The 21,778-nt window shown below is 39.2% G+C and overlaps 1 protein-coding gene across 8 annotated transcripts in view; it reads left to right on the top strand.

Moving 5' to 3' along the window:
* MCTP1 (multiple C2 and transmembrane domain containing 1) overlaps positions 1 to 21,778 on the top strand; it is a 261,364-nt gene that overhangs the window by 81,294 nt on the left and 158,292 nt on the right. For 7 of the 8 annotated variants that reach the window (XR_007245065.1, XM_048503523.1, XM_048503522.1 and 4 more), the window contains exons 3-6: positions 938 to 1,080; positions 3,374 to 3,453; positions 5,194 to 5,302; positions 19,256 to 19,294. Coding sequence is in view for 7 of the 8 variants with exons in the window: in XM_048503523.1 (XP_048359480.1) it covers positions 938 to 1,080; positions 3,374 to 3,453; positions 5,194 to 5,302; positions 19,256 to 19,294 (371 nt within the window). In the remaining variant the exon portion in view is untranslated. The remainder of the gene's footprint in view (positions 1 to 937; positions 1,081 to 3,373; positions 3,454 to 5,193; positions 5,303 to 19,255; positions 19,295 to 21,778) is intronic. The other variant, XM_048503528.1, reaches the window with a different exon arrangement.

Below are 21,778 nucleotides of genomic sequence, written 5' to 3'. Positions count from 1 at the left end.
GAAGGCCCTGCTCAAATAACCAAAGCTATCATGGCGGAACATAGGAGGAGAGCCTGTCCTGCAGATATCAGGGACCAGGGTTGTGAATGGCTTTCTTTGTGATGGTCTGCATTTTATTTTGAACCCAGTAACTAAGAGCCAGTTAATATGGAATGACAGACAAATGGATGTAACATTCATACTTCATCTAGCTCGGTTATTTAATGTTTATCTGGGAAAAAATGGAGTGAAATTATCTGTGTTGGATAAAAGATGTGGACTGAGGAACTTCTACATAAATAGCAAATTTATGATGATTGTGTTGGTCTGAGTAAAATGATTCCAGATCTGCGAATTAAATTCTCTAAGAACTGGCTTGGGCGGGATACATTGCCATCTTGTGGGTTGAAGCAATATTACACATCTTTGAAATGTCTTCACAGGGTAAAGTTTACATGAAAATGAGTTTCTGCTATCTATAACAATTGTGCTATACAGAAATGCACATATAAACATATTATTCAAGCTGCACTGGTTAGCAGTAATCTTTGCATTTTGGTGGTACTGTGCACTTGATTAATCTTGATTACTTTTAAGAGAGAAAAATCACCATTATGACCAGCTGTTTTCTTCTCGAAAATGACTATAAAATGCCTACTGCTTAGTAGTTCTGAGAATCAATTTCATGGCTCATAATGCAATCCTATGCAGCTGCTACAGTGTCAGTCCATTGAGATCAGTGAATTAGACTGGAGCAGCTCTGTATGAGGATGCATTCTCAGTATGTTAGAGATTTTTTTTCTGTTACTTGCTAGCAGATAAAATAGCTGTTATAAAATTTTAAAAGGATTGACCTTTTTGCTAAAATGGTCAGTTCTAGAGAATGTCAATTTTTGTAAAATTACTTTTACAGCTTTTAAAATATATAAATAATGCTTTTTTGTTTGTTTTTAATCAGGAACAAGTGATCCATATGTCAAATTCAAAATAGGTGGAAAAGAGGTCTTTAGAAGCAAAACAATCCATAAGAATCTTAACCCAGTGTGGGAAGAAAATACTTTCATCTTTGTTGAGCACTTAAGGGAACAATTATATATAAAGGTGAGTCACATATATCATTTAAGTCTGAGACTGCAATCCAAGGGGGATGGCGGAAGCTTCATTGGAAGTTTCAGAAGTGTTTTGCTGCCATCAGTGCCACCAGCACAATGCAGAGTGGCATGGACACAGGCACAGAGAGACTTACCCCTGGCAATGGAACACTGTGGCTCAGGAACCAGGAAGTGGTCTTCCACACTGTCACTCCTGCACCACAGGAGACTGCGCTGGTGTTGAGGGAGGTGTTCCGAGGGCATTCTGGAGGGCAGAGGCGATTTTAGTCAGCTCCCAAAGGACTTTCAGCCCAGGATCACCCCCTTCAGCAGCATAGACTTAATGCCACCAAAAGGGGTAGCTATGTAGCTTACTGTTATCTTAGAAATTCAATTTTTAAAAAGTTCCATAGGTTTTTTATTTTTAACAAGAAGCTGTTAACTTTATATCTTCCTCTTATTTATTTATTTATTTATTTAATTACATTACATTACATTACATTTATACCCCGCCTTTTTCTGGAAGACTCAAGGCGGCTCTTCCCCTCTTAATTATGGATTCTCAAACTCTCTGCAGTTTGTCTCACATCTTGTTCACTAGTTGTGAGCAGAATCCTGATCTTTTTTAAACAATCTTAATAGTTCATCAGTTTGTAGGTGCTTAGCAAATTGTATCAGTGTATTCCTTACTAACCATACAGCACAACCCAATTGGCTTTTCTTACATGCGCATTCTCACTCAGCCTGATTCATTTCTACTCTACCTTCCCCCCCAGTCCTGCTTAACTCAGCATGCAATTGTTTACATAGATAACTAGCGGGCCCGGGCACGCGTTGCTGTGGCTGAGTCTGGTGAAGTGGAAAAGAAAGAAAAGGGGAAGCGAATGGTTCGAACATGTGTCATTGCACAATGCTTGCAAAGGAGGGGAGGGGCAAGGGGCCCCTCGCTCCCCTCCCTCTCTCCCATTCCCTTGCATGGCACCCCGCCCCATTCCCCTTCCTCTGCTAGGGTGGGTGGGCCATGTCCAGGTGGCTGGCCCTGGGCTTTTCACTCCCTTCCCTTGCAGGCGAATTATCTAGCTGAAAACACGCTGGGAGGCATAAGCTACATTGTGTTCAAATTTCAGAGCGTTTGGTCCAGCAAACCCCAGGACCCTCCCTCACCTTCCCCTTCCTCCACTAAGGTGGGTGGGCCTGGCAGATGGCAGCGGTTTTCAAGGAAGGCATATTTGTTTCCCTTGTCTTGCTTTGTATTGCTTTGACGGCCAGCAGATGGCGCTGTTGCGAAACAGAGCTGTGGTTCCAACTGTCACAGGTGTGGCATGTACACAATAACTGGCACAGTTGTGACATATACACAGGAGGCGCAGAAACAGTATGGAAACCTGGCCGCACGCAAATGCGACGTTGTGTGAATATTTCAAAGCAGTAGTTTGGGAGATTACCTGTCAGCAGAAAAACGCACTGATAGATTTATATATATATACATTACAGTTGTCCTTTCCACATTGCAATTTTCCACATCTTGGTTTCGGCTTATTATGGGTCGGTGCCAGACCCCACCCACCAAAGCAAACTCCAGTGCCACAAGGGGGGCTGCTGATGAAAAGCCCCTCACATCTTCCGCTATCAAGGGACTGCTGCCACCAATGCCACCAACCACCGCCTCTGGAGCAGACCTAGAGAAGCCAAATAACTGCCATTGCACACAGGCCACCAGAAAAACCGCAGCCCTGCTTCTCGCTTCCACCTGAAGGCAACCAACTTGTCAAAAACAATTTTAGGTAGTTTTCCAGATTGTGAGGGGTGCTGCGCCCCTAATCCCAATGATGTGGAAGGGACAACTGTAGATCATTCACCATTCATATAAATCAGTCTTCAATTAATGCTGTTTCAATAAAATCTTATTGTGGTCCTTAGTGATGCTAATAGCTACCAATCAGTTTGAATCAGCAGTGTCTTTGTTTCTCTCAGCTTTGGGAAAACCCAGTGCAAATCTGTTACAATAGGTGTTCACTGGTACTTGATAGGAACTGGACCGAGAGATCTCCTCACATAGGATCACTGCCTTTGATAGCTGAACACATTTGCAGCAAAATTTGCAGTATCCATTCTCTTTTCTTCTCAAAATTGTTCAGCAAAAAGTAAATGGTGAAATCAAGCACCCTAGGCAAATGACTTCCATACAAAGTTGAAATAAAATTTGGAGGCGAAGATGTTAAAACAAATTTATCTTACCTGATATCCAGCAAATAGAACAGAACACATTTACAAGTTTTATGTAGCTTTTTTTTCCATCTTAGGTCTTTGATTATGATTTTGGCCTCCAAGATGATTTCATGGGATCAGCATTTTTGGACCTCAGTTCACTAGAACAAAATAGGTACGTCTTTTTTTCCTCTTTTTAAAGAATCAGATCCCCTTTCTTGCCACACCTTAAAACAAAGGATACAAAATGACCACAACAGCTTCTTGGCCAAATCCTAAAGCCTTTCAGTTTGTGTGAGAAGATTTAGAACAGGAATGTCTATCATAAAGAATGGGATACTTCTAAGCTCTACCAACTCACCTTAATTTCTCAATGAACCAAGAGAGAAAGCGAGCAGTTGCCTGTGATATCTGAGAATGTGGCTTAGATTACACATTGAAACACAGTATAAGGCAGACATGTTTACACTTGACTGCACATGGTTAGAGTGCTTAGAGTCTCCAGGTTGTGTGTGGTTTCTAAAAAATAAATTGCCACCATACTTTATGGAATTCAAATTATATAAGACAGTCAGACCCTAACCCACCCCCCAATCTCTCACATCTGGATTTCAGTGTGACTATCTTTTCTGAAAAGGCTTGGTAAGAATGCAAGAAATTGCATTTTATCTCTAAATGCAGGCTAAGTAGGAGAAGGAATGATATAAGAGAACAACCTTATATTGTATGTAGAGGCAATATTAGAAAATGGGCAAAAGAGGCAAAATGGGCAAAAAAGTTGTTCTAAACCTAAGATGTGGTAGAGGCAACCACCCTGGATCCCCCAAGGAGGAGACAAATAAAAAGAACAGACTGCTACTGCCACTTGTACCTCCCTTATCTGGGGCTTAGGCAGCTGGTAATCTGTATTAATGCTTATGTCACCTCTCATGGGGTGAGAGCCATCCTTTGCCTGGCCTTGTGAGAGAGCATTGTTGGGGAGCAGTGACTCTGGACCCTCTTCCTAGACTTGGCCTCACAATCACAAACCACCCCAATTATGAGCTAAAGTTTTCTTTATGACCGTGATTCTTGTCTACTTAGTTCAAGTCAATCCCATCCTGTTGATTGTATTTAATTTATACCATGGAATCGACTGTGAGTCTCAGTGAGAAAGGTAGCCTCTAAATAGCCCTTAAATAATAAATAAATAATGTTCTTAAAAGACTCCATATCCAATCTGCAGAGCGCCCCTTGCAAGTTGTTCCTGGGAGTCAGCAGTATGGTGGTGGGGGGAGGGAATGGGGTCTGACGAGGGAGGGGAGAATTGGGAAGACTTAAATGTGATTAACAGTGCAGTCAGGGGGGAGTGTTGCACCATGGTCATGATGCAGCTGTGCCATTTCCAAAGTGCACCACGGACAGCAAGCCAAAAGTGCACCAAAGGCAGCAAGCCAAAAGCCACTCCCTCCCCCCATGAAAGGGGCCTGTGCAGCACAGTGGGTTGTACCATTGATTTTGCTGGTGTAAGTCTGTTCTGGCAAATAGGAGCATTACCAGGCTGAAAGGGGCTCAGAAAGCCAACCAAAGCTGCCCCCTTGGAATACCCCCTTCAAGGCTGGCACACACACACACACACCCCCCCCACACACACCAGCATAAGTTCCTCTGTGTTAGTGTAAATGCTTCTTCAGCTGGTACAAGTGGCATGTACACCAGCACAGGGTCACACTGCCTCCTAAGTGGTTTGATGACCACCCCCACCACCCCCCCCCCCCGGATTGCACTGTAAGTCTTTCAGAAGTACGTGACTGGATGCATGCCATTAGTTGTTTCTTAAATTGCTTGTTTTATGATGTGCAGTCTGCAGAACATGAGACTCAGAAACACCAAGGCATTGTTTAAACAACAGATGTTTCCGTATTTGGTTTCCTAGGCCAATCGATGTTACATTGAGTCTGAAGGATCCACATTACCCAGATGACGATCTTGGAACTATATTATTGTCTGTGTTGCTGACACCAAAAGAACAACCAAGGGAAGCGGTAAGTGTCTGTTAACATGTAAGCAAGTAAGTAGCTTTTTCCTTATGGATAAGAGTTCAGGTGTTTTCTGTCATTAAATAGTGAAATTAAAGGGAGAATGGTTTCTTATGAAGTCACACCGTCTTTTCTGGTAAATATTTGAGGATGGATCAGTATCTGTGATGATGTAATCGCAGATGCCTTACTTCTGGCCAGTCTCTGCTGTATTGGTTTCTGTATAGACAGGTGGTATATTAATATGCAGTGGCTTCATTTTGGAATACTGTTATCTTTACTACTGGTATTTTGGATTTTCTAGCAGGCACATACTTCTTTGAAGTGTCTGTATCTTCTTCTACATGGTGCAACTTTTTACCCATGTTTTTGAAAACTAGTTTTCAATATAGAGAGTATTTGTGAAATGAATTGGGGTTGGGGAGAAGCAAACTTTCTTACTAAAATGTTCCACTTGGGGTACAAAAGTCATTTTTTGCTGAAATAAACTTTTGTGAAGTCATCATCATTGGTATTCTGGTTTCATTTGTGCTGTGAACTATATTTAATACGTTTCATCTTTACCTGAGCTGGATAAATCAATGATGATTAATTCATCATTGTGGGAATCTTGGTTTTCAAACTCCAGATGATGCTATTTGAAATTTAGCAAACTTCCCACTTCGACAGATTTAAGACCTCAAATTAAAGGTATTGTTATCATTTTAATGTGAATTACCATTTAGAAATAACAAAATACCATATAGAATTCCTGACAGTCAGCCACTGAAATAAATTGTAGATATATTGATTTTGTATGATTTCTCCTCATCCTATTTTCAGTATAGTCCAATGGGATTTTTTTTTTGGTAGTGTCTCAAAATAGAGAAAATTTGATACAGAAGGACTTAATGGCCCTTTTAATATTCACTTCTGCATACCAACACAGAATAATTCTAGGCATATTGTGATTTTATGACTCAGATCAAATTAAACAACTAAAATTTCATCTGCTGTACCAAGTAGCCAAAGTTACTGTAGTTGAACCTCTAACACCAAGTGTCAAAGGTCACATAAAAACCTTGTTTTTGAAGTGGCTTAAAAGGTTGAGGGAAAGGAGAGTTTTCTTTTTTTTTCTTTCACAGTGTTGTTGTACATGATGTAAGATGTTATGCAAAATACTACTTGTAACTCAAGGTTCTATGATGAATTTTAAAAAGTTTATGTATCGGCAAAAGAAAGAGAAATGGAGGGAGGGTTGAGGTTTTTGTCTTGTCATATTTCATCTTCCCAAGGGAACTTACAAAGGCAAAAAAACCCCTATGCTATGAAGGAAAAGAGCTACTATACTGCTCCAAAAGAGTAGCCAAAGTGCTAAAAACAGGTCCTCATGTGCTTCATTCTCCCCCATACATGCCTTGTGATGGGATGTATGCTTGCTTGATAGAGTGACTTCTACTTTTTCCAGAGTTAATGTACACAAACAGCTATAGGGCTAAATAAGTGGTGAGAGATCTCTGTGGAGGTGGTCCTCACATTGAATATCTGAGTTCTTGCCTCATCTAAAGACGAGTGGGGGATTGAGACAACTTGTTCATGTGTAAAGTGAAGAAGATCTTTTTTATGAAACAGCAGATGAGGGGAAAGAAGTCCTGAATATGCCTGGTGGTCTTTATGCTGCTAGAATGTGGAGAAATTCACACAAAACCTGAGAGCTGAGAATATGACAACAAATATTAAAGAATCCAAATAAGAAGTTCTTAATTAAAAGAACTGTACCAGAATAACATATCTATGCACATTCTTAAACAAGGACATTGATAAAAATTACTAAATTATGTACTGGCATTTGTTTGCTTGTTTGTACATTTTTTTTGTTGGTTAATATGTGTGAGAATGTGATATCCAAAACAATAGGTAAGGGTAGGTATTTTCTACTTTATTTCTGATTTAAATAATAATCCCTTTAAGACTACCTGTGCAGCAAAATTCATGTATACTTTTGACATAAAAATCTTAGGGTTATAATGGAAGACAAATAATGTTAGCACTTCGTGGAGCTTTTAGCATCACCATAGATTTGAATATGGGATGTAATCTAATATTTAAATATATATTATGGCCATATATGTTCTTAAATGTGACCACAAACAAATGGTTTGAAATTGAGTTAGGACTCTAACGATTTACTAACATTAAAATGTTTAAAAGTTCTCAGCAATTTCAGATTTTGTGTAATTTACACCACTAAAATTTGTATAGTGACATTGCAGTTGTAACGCTTATTCTGATTAAGAAATTGTTGGAAGTACTTTTCTGTATCAAAGGTTGGATTTTGATTTTGTGGCCTGAACACTAATAGGACCCAAACATTGCATTTTTTCTTATGTAGACTTAAAGTGACAACTCCCTCCCAAAAAACTTGCAAATAAAGAATTCTAGAAGGAAAACAGTAGTTTCTAATTAAGTAATGGAGGCATGATGGAGAGTGATAAACAAGTCACATAACATCTTTTAGATTTTATTAGGGAAAAATTGAATCTGCTGTATTAAAATTGTACTCACCATTTATTGCATGTGATTTACCTATTTTGTATGGTTACAGATAATGCATGCGATGCATGTGTGTAGATTATAAATTGTGTTTGCATGTGTTTAAAGTCCTGTTGATATGTTTGCTGAAATGGGCGCATGAATGACTTTGTATTTTGGTTCTTTATCAAAATTCAATACAAAGATTTCATCACTGGGTAACTTTCAAAGTAACTGTGAGTTCATTGGAGCAGCCTGCCTCCTTATCTTCTACACTTCCAGTCTGGCTGGATAGTGGTAGAAGATACAAAATCCACCCAAACATATGAGTGATACTTTTAATATCAAGGATGTAACTTGGGACCAAACGCATCTCTGAAATAAAAATCAACAATCATCAAACCCTTTTTCCAAATGGCAATTCCAAACTAATTCCAAACTAAGAGAATATATGATCTTATTGCCAGAGTTCTTAAATTCTATAGTTTAAAGATTTTTCTGCATTAATTCTGTTTCTAGGCTGCTTTTTGGCTAGTGGGCTCCCAAAGCAATTTTCATTGATACATGGTCTTCAGTTTGTAGTACAATAGAAAAAAAGATGGACTGTCATAGGTGGCCAAAAGGTTCTCTTTAAAATAAAATGACTATTTCTTCTTAATCCCTGTTTATATTGAGCTCCCAGTATTACTCCAACACTTGATTATTCTCAAGTAGGCACCATATAGTTCTGTTGATAAAATATAAATTAATATTCTTCAAGCTGAAATAGGTTTAGCTGGCTAGTTACACTATGGGTCTCGTTCCTCCCTCAGTTATGATTTATCCTTTTTTAAAATAAAACTTTTTTCACAAAACATTATAACAACAAAAGAAAAAAGATACAGGAGAAAAGATAGTAAGTATACAAACATACAATAGGTAGATATGCACTGGTTATAAGTTGTACTAAAGGAACATAAAATACAATCTAAAATAAAAAAAAACCTTTTCATCTTGTAGAATTTTAAATTTGATTCTGGGCTTTTTATGATTCCAAATGATTCCATTTATGTATGATTGCTAGTCCCTTAATGTCTTGTCTGGAATATCAGTAACATCTGAAAAAAATTAATTTTGACAAGACATTCATTTTGATCACCACTATTCTTCCAAGTCAACATAGTTTTAGCTTAGACTATCTTGTTAGATCTTCTTTTTGTTTTTTCCAGATAGCTGAATATTTATCTTTAAATAGTATTTTTAAATGTCTAGTTATATATACTTCACAGTTTTGGAGTGAACATCACAATTTGTAAGTTCATAAATTCTCAGTATTTCTTGCAGCGTTAAAGGGTTTTAAATAATCTTTGTTTTATTTCTATTAAATGTATAACCAGAAAATGATCCATATATCTCAATTAGTTGCATAAGGAATTTAATTGAGGGTTCACAATCGTTAGCACTACATTGCCGGCATAGCATTTCATTTTGAATTCCTCATTGCCAACTTTAATGTCTTTAATTTTGGAGTCTTGTCTTATTGCCAATGCCATCACTTGTACTAGTCAAGTTAAGACAAGTCAAGACAACCTTTATTGGCATATCAGCATAAAGACAGACAAATGGGGAAAAGTCATACATAATAGAGTCTGAGAATTGTCTGCAGTGCTATAGAACTCAATATAAAGTCCCAAGAAATATTTTCACAAGCTTTCTTAGCATCCAAAAAGGCAGTGGAGCAGCCCAACCTAGAGAGGATGGAGAATCCTTCTCAGGATGTGGCATGGGCTGATGCTAGCAGAAATGCCTTCCCTGGGGCACTTATGCCAGCATAAGGGATGCCCGGCTGCAGCCCCCAGCACTCCATCAGTGCTTCCCCTCCTTCCCGGGGTGGACCCAATCTTAGTTGGCTTCTACCACCAGTTTATCCTGTCTGTTCTGGTGGAGCAGGGCTCAGACATATGTTGCAATTTTCATGGCATATCTCCATTTCCCATTATGGGGGAGTTAAAGGTAAGGGTTTTGTTTTTTTGCTTTTTGGGCTTCCCGTGCTGTGGGACTGCCCTTTGGAGTGGGTGGGACAATGCTGGAACAGTGCCATCCCTGCCCACGTGATAGCTCTAGATTAGGCTGTTAGTTTTTTTTGACCTAACATACATACAAGCATTAATGACAAATTGCATATTGTATTTCATAAATCTTTTAGGGGTAAATCCAGTTTGATCTTCATGAATTATTTTATCTGTGCATCTTCTCAATCTGATTGTCATTACTGAATTGAAGAGTTTATAATCTACATTCAATAGAAAATAGGTCTATACAACTGTAGTACTTCCAGATCATTACCTTCTTTGTGAATCAGGGTTATATGTACATCATGCCATGAAGTGGCCATTTATCAGGGGAATCAATAGAGTTCAGGTTATGATTTATCCTAAAACTTACCCAAGTCAATTATTCATTTGTTAAATAATATATCCTGCCCTCCTATAGCTCAAGATAGTTTTAGGAAACTTCTCTCTCATAGTTGAAAAATGAATATCTGCCTGCAAATTCAGACCATATTTCTTTAAGTGCAACATGGAATAATTGGAAATTGTATATGGAAAAGCTGGAAGGTTACTATGCCAGGGTTGAAACGATCATAGTAGGAGACTTCAATGCCAGAGATAGCTTAGACTTACTCCCTCTTTAGTTAAAGAAGGTTATGAAGAAGATACACTTCAAATATTATTTACTTCATTCTCCCGCGAATCCAAAGATCAAACTACAAATGTTGCTGGTATATATTTGGCTAAATTTGCAAATCAATTTGGCAGATTTTTGATAAATGGGTTAAAACATCATAAAAAATGTCAATGAACACCTTTGTCTCCACTCAAAGATCTAGTGTCATAGTTTATAGACAAGAGATGCACAAAATCTCCTAGACGTCTTTACTGTAGGAGACTACTACTTAAGTGACCACCTTCCTCTTCTTTTTAGTTTCAAACTGAAGGATTTTGTCTCACTACAGGAGCCCCCTAGCCATGGCCAAATGTACAGAATAAGATGGTCCCCTATATTAGCTGAAACCTTTAATCGTTTATAGAGACCTAATTATTAACTCTAAATCCCCTGAAGAAGGTATACTTTTTGTGGTAAGTTGATTTCATCAATAACTGATATACTTAAAGCAGCAACACCCCCAAGGAATACCGTATATACTCATGTATAAGTCGACCCTGGAGCACCTTCCCTATGAGGAGAGGCTGCAGCGTTTGGGACTCGTTAGTTTGGAGAGGAGGCGGCTGAAGGGGGATATGATTGAAGTCTACAAAATTACGCATGGGGTAGAAAATGTTGACAGAGAGAAATTTTTCTCTCTTTCTCACAATACTACAACCAGGGGGCATTCATTGAAAATGCTGGGGGGAAGAATTAGGACTAATAAAAGGAAACACTTCTTCACGCAACGTGTGATTGGTGTTTGGAATATGCTGCCACAGGAGGTGGTGATGGCCACTAACCTGGATAGCTTTAAAAGGGGCTTGGACAGATTTATGGAGGAGAAGTCGATTTATGGCTACCAATCTTGATCCTCTTTGATCTGAGATTGCAAATGCCTTAACAGACCAGGTGATCGGGAGCAACAGCCGCAGAAGGCCATTGCGTTCACATCCTACATGTGAGCGCCCAAAGGCACCTGGTGGGCCACTGCGAGTAGCAGAGAGCTGGACTAGATGGACTTTGGTCTGATCCAGCTGGCTTGTTCTTATGTTCTTATGACCCGCATATAAGTCGAGGCACCTAATTTTACCACAAAAAACTGGGAAAACTTATTGACTCGTGTATAAGTCGAGGGTGGGAAATGCAGCAGCTACTGGTAAATTTCAAAAATAAAAATAGATACCAATAAAATTATATTAATTGAGGCATCATTAGGTTAAATGTTTTTGAATATTTATTTAAAAGAAAAACAGTAAACTAGCTCTGTAAACCCTGATTCTCCCTTTAAATCCACTCAGAAAGGGGGAATGATTTAAAGGCAGAATCTGGGGGAAATTTGAGGGTGCCTGTCAGGGGAGGAATGTTTATGTTAGCAGTACCAACATCTCAGAGTATCTTTAGGAGACCCTCCTGATAATACCACCCAGGTTTGGTGAAGTTTGGTTCATGGGGTCCAAAGTTATGGACCCTCAAAAGTGTAGCCCCATCTACTATTAGCTCCCATTGGAAACAATGGGAGATGGGAGCACCCACTTTGGGGATCCATAACTTTGGTTCCCCTGAACCAAACATCACTAAACCTGGCTGGTATCAACAAGTGATTATCCTGATGATACCACCCAGGTTTAGTGAAGTTTGGTTCAAGGAGTCCAAAGTTATGGACCCTCAAAATGTAGCCCCATCTACTATTTCCCATTGGAAACAATGGGGGATGGGGCACCCCTTTTGGTGGTCCATAACTTTGGACCCCCTGAACCAAACTTTACCAAGCCTGGCTGGTATCATCAGGAGTGTCACCTGCTGATATCCTGAAATTTTGGTGCCGCTAACTTAAAAACTGCGCTCCTTGGAGGCCGACAAAATAAAAACCCTAAAATGTTTTTTTAAATACACCTGACTCACGTACAAGTCGAGGGGGGCTTTTTCAGCACAAAAATGTGCTGAAAATTTCAATTTATATGCAAGTATATATGGTAACAGTAATCTATGCCACAGAGATTGGTTTTATAATGAAAGCATTAATATAAATAAACTTATTTGATCATATTATAGTCTCTATCGCAAGAATAGAGAACAAGAGAAGGAATAAGAGGGGAAGTCCTCCTATGGATTAAAAACTGGTTGAGAAACAGGAAGCAAAGAGTGGGTGTAAATGGGAAGTTCTCACAATGGAGAGATGTAGGGAGTGGTGTCCCCCAAGGATCCGTATTGGGACCAGTGGTCTTTAACTTATTCATAAATGACCTAGAAGTAGGGATGGGTAGTGTGGTGGCCAAGTTTGCAGATGATACCAAATTATGTAGGGTGGTGAGAACCACAAAGGATTGCGAAGAGCTCCAAGCGGACCTTGATAAATTAGGTGAGTGGGCTAAGAAATGGCAAATGCAGTTCACGTAGCAAAATGTAAAGTGGGATGCACATAGGGAGCAAAAAATCCAAACTTCACATACACGCTACAGGAGTCAGTGCTATCAGTCACAGACCAGGAAAGGGATTTGGGCATCTTAGTTGATAGTTCCATGGGAATGTCAACTCAATGCATGGCAGCTGTGAAAAAGGCAAACTCTATGCTGGGGATAATTAGGAAAGGGAAGTTGATAATAAAACTGCAAGGATTGTCATGCCCTTGATATAAAGAAGCAGTGAATGCTGACCGCGACTTGGAGTACTGTCCAGGTTCAGTTCTGGTCACCACATCTCAAAAAGGACAAGAGATAGAAAAAAGTGCAGAGAAGGGCAACGAGGATGATTGAAGGATTGGAGCACCTTCCTTATGAGGAGAGGCTGCAGCGTTTGGGACTCTTTATTTTGGAGAGGAGACGTCTGAGGGGGGAATATGATTGAAGTCTATAAAATTATGCATGGGGTAGAAAATGTTGACAGAGAGAAATTTTTCTCTCTTTCTCACAATACTAGAACCAGGGGGCATTCATTGAAAATGCTGGGGGGAAGAATTAGGACTAATTAGGAAACACTTCTTCACGCAACGTGTGATTGGTGTTTGGAATATGCTGCCACAGGAGGTGGTGATGGCCACTAACCTGGATAGCTTTAAAAAGGGCTTGGACAGATTTATGGAGGAGAAGTCAATCTATGGCTACCAATCTTGATCCTCCGTGATCTCAGATTGCAAATGCCTTAGCAGACCAGGTGCTCAGGAGCAGCAGCAGCAGCAGGCCATTGCTTTCACATCCTGCATGTGAGCTCCCAAAGGCACCTGGTGGGCCACTGCGAGTAGCAGAATGCTGGACTAGATGGACTCTGGTCTGATCCAGCAGGCTAGTTCTTATGTTCTTATGTTCTTAAGCCATCTCTGTTAAAACTCCTAGAACTAAAAAAACAACCTACACCACCTTGTGGGAAGAAACATGTAGATTATATAAATCAGGAATGGAACAACTGCTACAAGCTATTCTATCGAATGATTCTAGGCTTTTTTAGGCCATAGTAAATAGATCAAAACATTCTCTTGCCCCTTCCCCAACATACATTTCACCTAATGAATGGCATACACATTTCCTAATGGGTCTACTAATGATACTGATGCTCTAATCAGATTTGATAAGCAAGCAAATTGGCTACCAGTCTCGACCACAGAAGTGCTAAACTTAGTAAGAGGATTAAAGTCAAGAAAAGCCTCAGGCCCTGACATGATTCTGCCTGAAGTTCTTAAGATGAATCTAGAATGGTGGGCTTAAGATGAATCCAGAATTCTGGCAATGTTGTTCACCTAGATTAACAACTCTAGTAAGATTTCCAAAGCATGGAAAAAAGCAATGGTAGTGCCTGTATATATAAAATGGTAACTGTAGTAATTCCATCTAACTATCGACCAATTAGCCTACTGTTGGTTATAGGCAAATTATATACCAAACTTCTTCTTGTCAAGCTGGAAACCTGGATACATCAAAATAAGATACTGGGCCTGGAACAAGTGGGTTTCTATAGAGGAAAATCTAGATCATGTTTCAATATTAACTCACTTGGCAAACAAATATGTTTAACAGCATTCAACCAGGCTCTATGTTGCCTTTCTGGATTTGAAAGGCTCTTTTGATTCAGTGTCTAGAAACCTATTGTGGCTGAAACTAGGAAAATTAAATATTGATAATTAGCTTTTATTCTTAATACAGTAGCTTTACTCCTATACCAGCTGTGGAGTCCAATGCTCGGAGTGACATTTGACTGGTAATATACCAATTAATTGTGGAGTAAAACAGGGCTGTGTACTAGCTCCATTATTATTTAACATCTTTATCCATGACCTTGGCTTGGAGCTTTTGAAAATAGATGGCCACAGTCCAAAATTAGGTACATGCCCCTGTACTGCTGTATGTGGATGACATAGTATTAATATCGTACTCTCGCATTGGATTAGACTCCTGAAGTTCTTTGTTACCTATTGTGAGACTAACAAACCTTGAATTAAGAGAAATCCAAAATATTAATTTTTACTAAGAAACCCAAACTTTATAAATGGAAAATAGAGGGGCACACTATTGAACAAGTGAACCATTTTAAGTAGGGAGTCTGGCTCAGCTATACTTTGAGATGGTCTACTCATAGGAGACATGCTATTGCAACAGCTAACACCAACATAAATGCACTTCTACAACAAGGATAACCAATTTATACCATCTGTTCTAAAAATATTCCAGGCAAAGGTTGAGACAACTGCTTTATGGAGCCCCTGTCTGGACTCAAAAGATAAACAGCTCTTTCAATGTAATCCACTCAAAATGTATCCATAAAATAATGGCACTCCCTGACTGTGTGCCCTATATGGCTCTTTGTCTGGAAACGAGCCAATGGCCCATTGAAACTCTGGCCTGGCTTAGTACACTAAAGTTTTGGCTGCATACACATTTTCGAAGCAGCCCCACATCTTTAACATAGCACATGTTAACTGAAACCAAAACTACAAAATGGTTTGAAGTAATGATGGGTAAAATCACAGAAATTGGCCTGTCATTGGAATCTTTGGGTATGCTTACTTACCCAAGAACTTATGAACAATTAAAAAAAATTATTGGAGTATGAGTTTCAGAAACTGGTAAATGCATCACAGAAAACCTGCTCACCATTCAGTTTGTCAATCAAAAGTGAACAAGGGCAGATGACTACTTATTTGAAAGTATTTATTGATCCAAATCAGAGAAGGGCATTTTCTTCAATGTTCTCCCTTTGGCCTATCTGGAAGGCAGATATAATAAGATTCCTAAAGAAAAGAGATACTGCTCCTGTGATATGAGGGAGGTGGAAACTCTTGTACATTCCTCCCTATATTGTCTGAAATTCAAAGCACCCAGGAAGAAATATTTAGCTCCCATAATTCTGAAATGCACTGAGATGTCAGATCTACAAAAAAATTCAATTTATGTTAAATAGTCCTGATTTAAGCTTGTGTGAAATAGCAGCTGATTTCATAACAACAATATCATGCTCATAATATAATATATAGATGCTAATGTTTGTTTATCCTTTGTTGAGATTTTAGAATTTAATTCTGTATATAATTTTTAAAAATCTAATATGCCAATAAAGGCTTTCTTCTTCTTCTATTTCTTTTAATAGACTTCAATAGTCATTCAATATAACTGAAGGAAATAGGGCTACTTCTGCTAGTTTGTTTAAAGGGAGTGCTTAACCTAGTGAGTGTTTTAACTACTGAAGTTACTTGTGTCCCTCAGTTTCAAGACAGTCTTAAAATATCAGCAAGCAATAGTTTAATGAATGAATTAAAATTGTTAGTTACTGAAATTACATTGTGGGTCTTCAAGCTAAGATAGCATTAGAAGTTTAAAATAGTGTCCTTTTTATGTAGATTCCATGGTGGAAAAATTTCTGAATTTAGAAAACTCTCACCTCATATTTTGTGTGATTAACATTTTTGATTGTTTTGATTAATCACTTTTGCTTTCTGAAATAATTGCACTCTTAAGTGTACCAGAATAACTGGAGTAGTACAATTTTGAAAGTTCCAAACTATTGCCATATGCAAGTTCCCAGTGACATTAGACATCTTACCATTCAAGGGGGATATTTATTGGTACGTGGGGTTATATTTGCTGTAGCTGCCCATTGTACTCTATGGAGTGGGGGTTTAAGTACAAAACAAGGCCTTGCTCTTACAGAAGATTATATGAAGGGGAACAGTAGCACATTTAATACTGTCTATTGTATTTGTTTTATTACTTGCCTGTGTCCCATGACTTAGTATTTACAGTAAAATAGAAACTGGAGCGGTGATAATTGTCACCCCATTTTTAAATTAAGTGTTTATATGAGCTACGATTTATTTGTTTGATTGTTTGATTGTTTACATTTCTATTCCATCACATTCTTGAAGGTCTCAGGGCATGTTACAACATTAGACATAAAAATAATCTAAAAACAATTATAAACTGCACTATAAAACCCATTCAAAATTCCTACAAGTCTATTAAAATTCTTAAAAGAATCTCTAAAAACCTATTACAATAAAAAACCTATAAGTTCCTGAAATTTCCAAAGGGGGAAACAATTTCTTCAGCCAAAGGACAAAGCAAATATGTGTGTCTTTACCAATTTTCTAAATACATAACAGAGAAGTTGCTTGATGCACCTCAGGGGGGAAATTGTTCCACAATCTCAGGACCACCACCCAAAAAGTCCTATCTTGAATCTCCAACTGTTTTTTACTACTGCAGGTGGTGGTTGCACTAGAAGGGCTTAATTTACTGATCTTTGGGGCCCAAGCCATTTAGGGCTACGTAAGTCAGAAAGAATACCTTGAATTGGGCTCAGTAGCAAATCTGTAGCCAGTACAGTTCTTCTAAGACAGGCGTGATGTACCTGTTAACAGTTTTGCTCCCATGTTCTGTATTAGCTGCAGCTTCCGAACTGTCTTCAAGGACAGCTTCACATAAAGTGCATTACAGTAATCCAACCTGGAGATTGCTAGAGCATGTGTGGATTACTGCAGCCAGATCATCTCTGTCCAGAAGGGACAGTAGCTGGTGAACCAGCTGGAGTTGGAATAAGTACTCCTGACCACCTGCTCCACTTGAGCTTCAAGTGTCACAGCGAGTCCAGGAACACCCCAGATTTTGCACCTGCCCCTTTCAAGGCAGTACAGCCTCCATGTCAGAATCAGCCCTGTCCTGGCCCAATCCTGTCATGTCTCCCTGGCAGGATTTGGCCTCCTCTCTTGTACTTGATTACTTTCTAGTTTTGCTTTCAGGCAAATCATTACCAGTGGCATAATGTCCATGGGGCAGGGGGTGTGACACCCTGGGCGTGCCCTGGGGTAAGGGCATGGAGGGCGCTGTGGCAGGGGCGCAGGGCATGCTCGTACCCCGGGCACAGTTCCCCCTCACTCTGCCCCTGATCATTACATACATGATGGCATGGCACCCATCAATAACAGGATACCTCCCCACTTCACAGAGCTGAGACCCACTGACACACAGCACATCCATCTTGTCTGGATTCAATCTCAATCTGTTGGTCCTCATCCAGTCCATTACTGCTTCCAAGCACCTGTCAAAAATGTCTACCACCTCTTCTGATACAGATGGTATGGAGAGATAGAACTGAGTATCATCAGCATACTGGTGGTACCTTGCTACAAATCTCCTGTCAACCTCCCCCAACAGCTTTATGTAGATGTTTAAAAGCATGAGAGACAAAATTGACTCCCAAGGGACCCCACAAATGAATACCAATAGTGTTGAGCAAGAATCTCCCATGACTATTTTTTTGTTATCAGCATTGGAGGTAGGAGCAGAACCACTGTGAATAGTGCCTCCAACTCCCCTGTCAATTTCCCCATTCAGACAATGGCTGACTTGATGGGTTCAAGGGTTTTTATTGAAGACGTGAGAAAGACAGCAGAAGACAGGTCTTGGAAAAGGGCTGTTGATAATATGTTGTAGCAAATCCCCACCCCACATGTGAACCAAGACAGTAAAAAGAATCCAGTCTGAGAGCTCGTCCCAGCTGCAGAGCTTCAAGGCCAGGGAAACAGATAAGCGGCACTGCAAAAAGCTGAAGCTCTCCCCAACAATTCCTGCTCCCAGCAAATGGCAGTCCTGACAACCCCAGCTTGTAACCTTTCTAGGAGGAGACTGTGGTCAATTGAAATTCATCCAAGATAATTGGACCAGACAGTTCTCTGGACACCCCTCTGGATCATTCTCAATTGTGGCATCCAGTTCTCTGGATCTGAGTGACTTTGCCCTCAGAGTATCTTGCAAAGTTGTTACAGCAGACATTATCTGGCCACTGCCCTTGTCTCCTCAAGCTTGATCTTACAAGGTTGTTCATTATACAGAAAAGCTCTGCTGGACAACATCTTGAGGGCATCATGGTGGCAGAAAAAAAACACATTTTCACTGATACCAACAGCACTTGATAGGCACGATAACGTGCTCTAACCTGTGATCAGTCAGCTTTGTTGTGGAATTTATGCCATCTGTGCTCTAGTCATCAGCCTTCCTGTTTCATAACCTGGAGCTCTGTAATCTCTTTGTGTTTACCCAAAACATCCTTGTACTTTATTCTCATTGGCTTCATTAAATAAGTAGAGGTTCAGATGTGTCTGGATTGTGTTTCATTTTGAATGGTGCCTGTAATTGTTTGGTTTCAGTCTTGTGTAGCTGTTTGTAATGCATTTGCCACTTCAGAAGTATTAGTATGTGCTTTGCTCTTTTAGAAGACAATTGGCCTTCCTCTTCTGTGTGAATAAAAGGTGATTAAAATGCTCTATTTTATTTACAGACAATGCTAATGAGGAAGAGTTGGAAAAGATCAAGTAAGGTAATCCTTAGCATGTGGTCTTGAGAAAATGTGTGTAACATTTTGTTTGTGTCACTTAAAGTGCAAATTATGACACAAAGATGTAAAACTATTCTATAATTCATATAATGTTGGAGGCCATTTTAAGAAATTCATTTGTGTTATGGTGCAGCATTTGAAAGATCTCGTCATTGCAAAAATACCAACTCTTTAGCTAGATGTGATAAGGAAGATCAGTTTACATTAAGATTTACTTCAGAGGTCCTCAACCTGTGTGCACCCTGGGAATTCTGACCCAGGGTAGTAGTTGCAACCACAAAATAGCCGTTGTGGGAGGCAGAGCCAATAATAAAATAATCATTGCAGTGGATAGAGAGACACACATAGGAAGCTCAATGCAGGGCACAAGAAGAGTAATTTAAAAAATACACTGGGGAAAAAAATAAAATAAACTCTTTTGTGACAGCTTGTGCTGTGAAACAACGTTATTTTAATCTGTACAACTAATCAGATCTTCGGTACTAATAAGAAGCTGGGCGGTAGCCCCACCTGGCTTCACATACTTTCCAAAAATACTTGGGGTCCTAGAAAAAGTGTTAGAGAGTGCCATGTTGTGGACCACTGATCTACTTCCTATATTATTTCTACTCAACAGGGACTGAATTGGTATATACTTTTTAAAGAAGAATAATTCACTCTGGATTTTTTAAACATTGAACATTGTTTTGTACAACCACTGGATGCACATGCCATAGTTTCCATCATCTGCCTTTCAGTAGGAACAAGTTTAAATATAACTGAACACATTTTGCTTTTCTGTGAATGTTACAAATAGTGACAGAGAAAATGATGATATATATTGGGAGGAAGGAAGGACAGAAAAAGACCCAACTGCCACAAAGTACTTGTTTTCTTTTGTTCTGACCCTGCTGTGATGTGCCCAACCCTACTTTCTTGTGTTGTGATGAAAAAATAATAAGCATTGCTAAATTCTAGGGAAATTTAACCCCAGACTTATCACTGATTGGATTCTGAGATCGCCAAGACTTTCATTGGACTTTGTTCTGTGGCTGGCTGTACACGTATCTCAAGTGCAACAACACACACTTGCATAGGTGAGAGAGCAAAGGATCATAGGAATTATATTTTCCTTAAAGCTGCTTTGACACTTCTTCCAATTTACTGGTCCTGTTTCAGCATATGTCATACCTCCCCACCTGCACTGGTGAACATCACTTTATGCTATAATACAAGAACCTTCCCTTTTGGGGAGTTTTATTTTAGCAGTTGAAATGTAGCCTTCCCAATCCCCTGTGATTTCTTCCCACTTTGGGGCTCTGTTTCATGATATCCTTTTGAGCCCACTTTCTCTATATTTAGCTGTGGCTAATTGAAGCATTTGGAAAACCTTAAGTCCAGTCCTCCTTCTTCGGATGGGCAACTGGAAGTTCTGCAGTGAGCTGGACAGGCAAGAATTCTTTCTGTGTGATTAAAAAAGCTAGATTTTATCCATGATGCTAGATGGTTTTTGATAGATGCTCATGTTACCATCAAATTACATATTACACACAAGTCCATAGACTGTACTAAAAAAAAACCAATGTAAAAGTCAGCAGAACAAGCTAAAATCAAGGTCTATACTAGTGATGGTAAACTTTTGGGCTCATGTCAAGAATTCAGAAATTGCCTAACGTCCAGTTTTCACACCTATGCATAGTAATTGGGAATTACTTACCTTGATCTTTGTCACCAGGGACACCCCCTTAATGGCCTTTTCTAGCTCCTTCTTGGCTCCCCTTTGCAATCTTAATTGCCTGATTTCTTAGTTGCAGTCTCCCTTTTGGTTGATGATGGGGCTGAGGAATATAAAATCTTGACCAATTTCAGTTTCTTCATTGTGAACATTAAAATTGTATAATCAGCTAGTAATTGTTACTTTTGTTGTCTTAATGTTCTGCTGTTTTTCTGCTTTGGCATTTTTGCTTCATCAGTAGTCATTTCAAGTCTTTCCTGTTTTCTTCCAGGAATGTGGTGTCATCTGTGTATCTCAAATGGTTAATGTTTCTTCCCCCAATTTTCACTCTGGCTTCGCCTAAATCTTTCCTTAGGATATATTCTGGATTACATCAAAGAGCTAGGGAGATAAATACATCCCTGCCTATGACCCCAAACTGGACCCAGAAAAGGGGAAATTAGTGTTGTATAGATTCCAGAAAGGAATAACATAAGATCTTTAGTCTGTGTATCTCACTAGGGGGTACCACAAAATAAAATTATGAAGAAAGAGTAAAAATGTAGTTGTACACACAAATAATTTTATTGCATACAAAATTAAATAAAAGGAAATAAATGTAAACAACCTACAAACATCGAAGAACTGGTTTCCTTAGCAATTACATGTACATAGTACACATACCAGCAAGAGAGCACACTTATAAAAGCTATAAGAGGAAAAATTGGGAAGATTTTAGGGAAAGAACATACAACCTGAAATCTGAGGCTGGA

The sequence above is a fragment of the Sphaerodactylus townsendi genome, linkage group LG07 (assembly GCF_021028975.2).
Source record: "Sphaerodactylus townsendi isolate TG3544 linkage group LG07, MPM_Stown_v2.3, whole genome shotgun sequence".
Lineage (NCBI taxonomy): Eukaryota > Metazoa > Chordata > Lepidosauria > Squamata > Sphaerodactylidae > Sphaerodactylus > Sphaerodactylus townsendi.
This window is presented reverse-complemented; position numbering and strand designations above follow the sequence as displayed.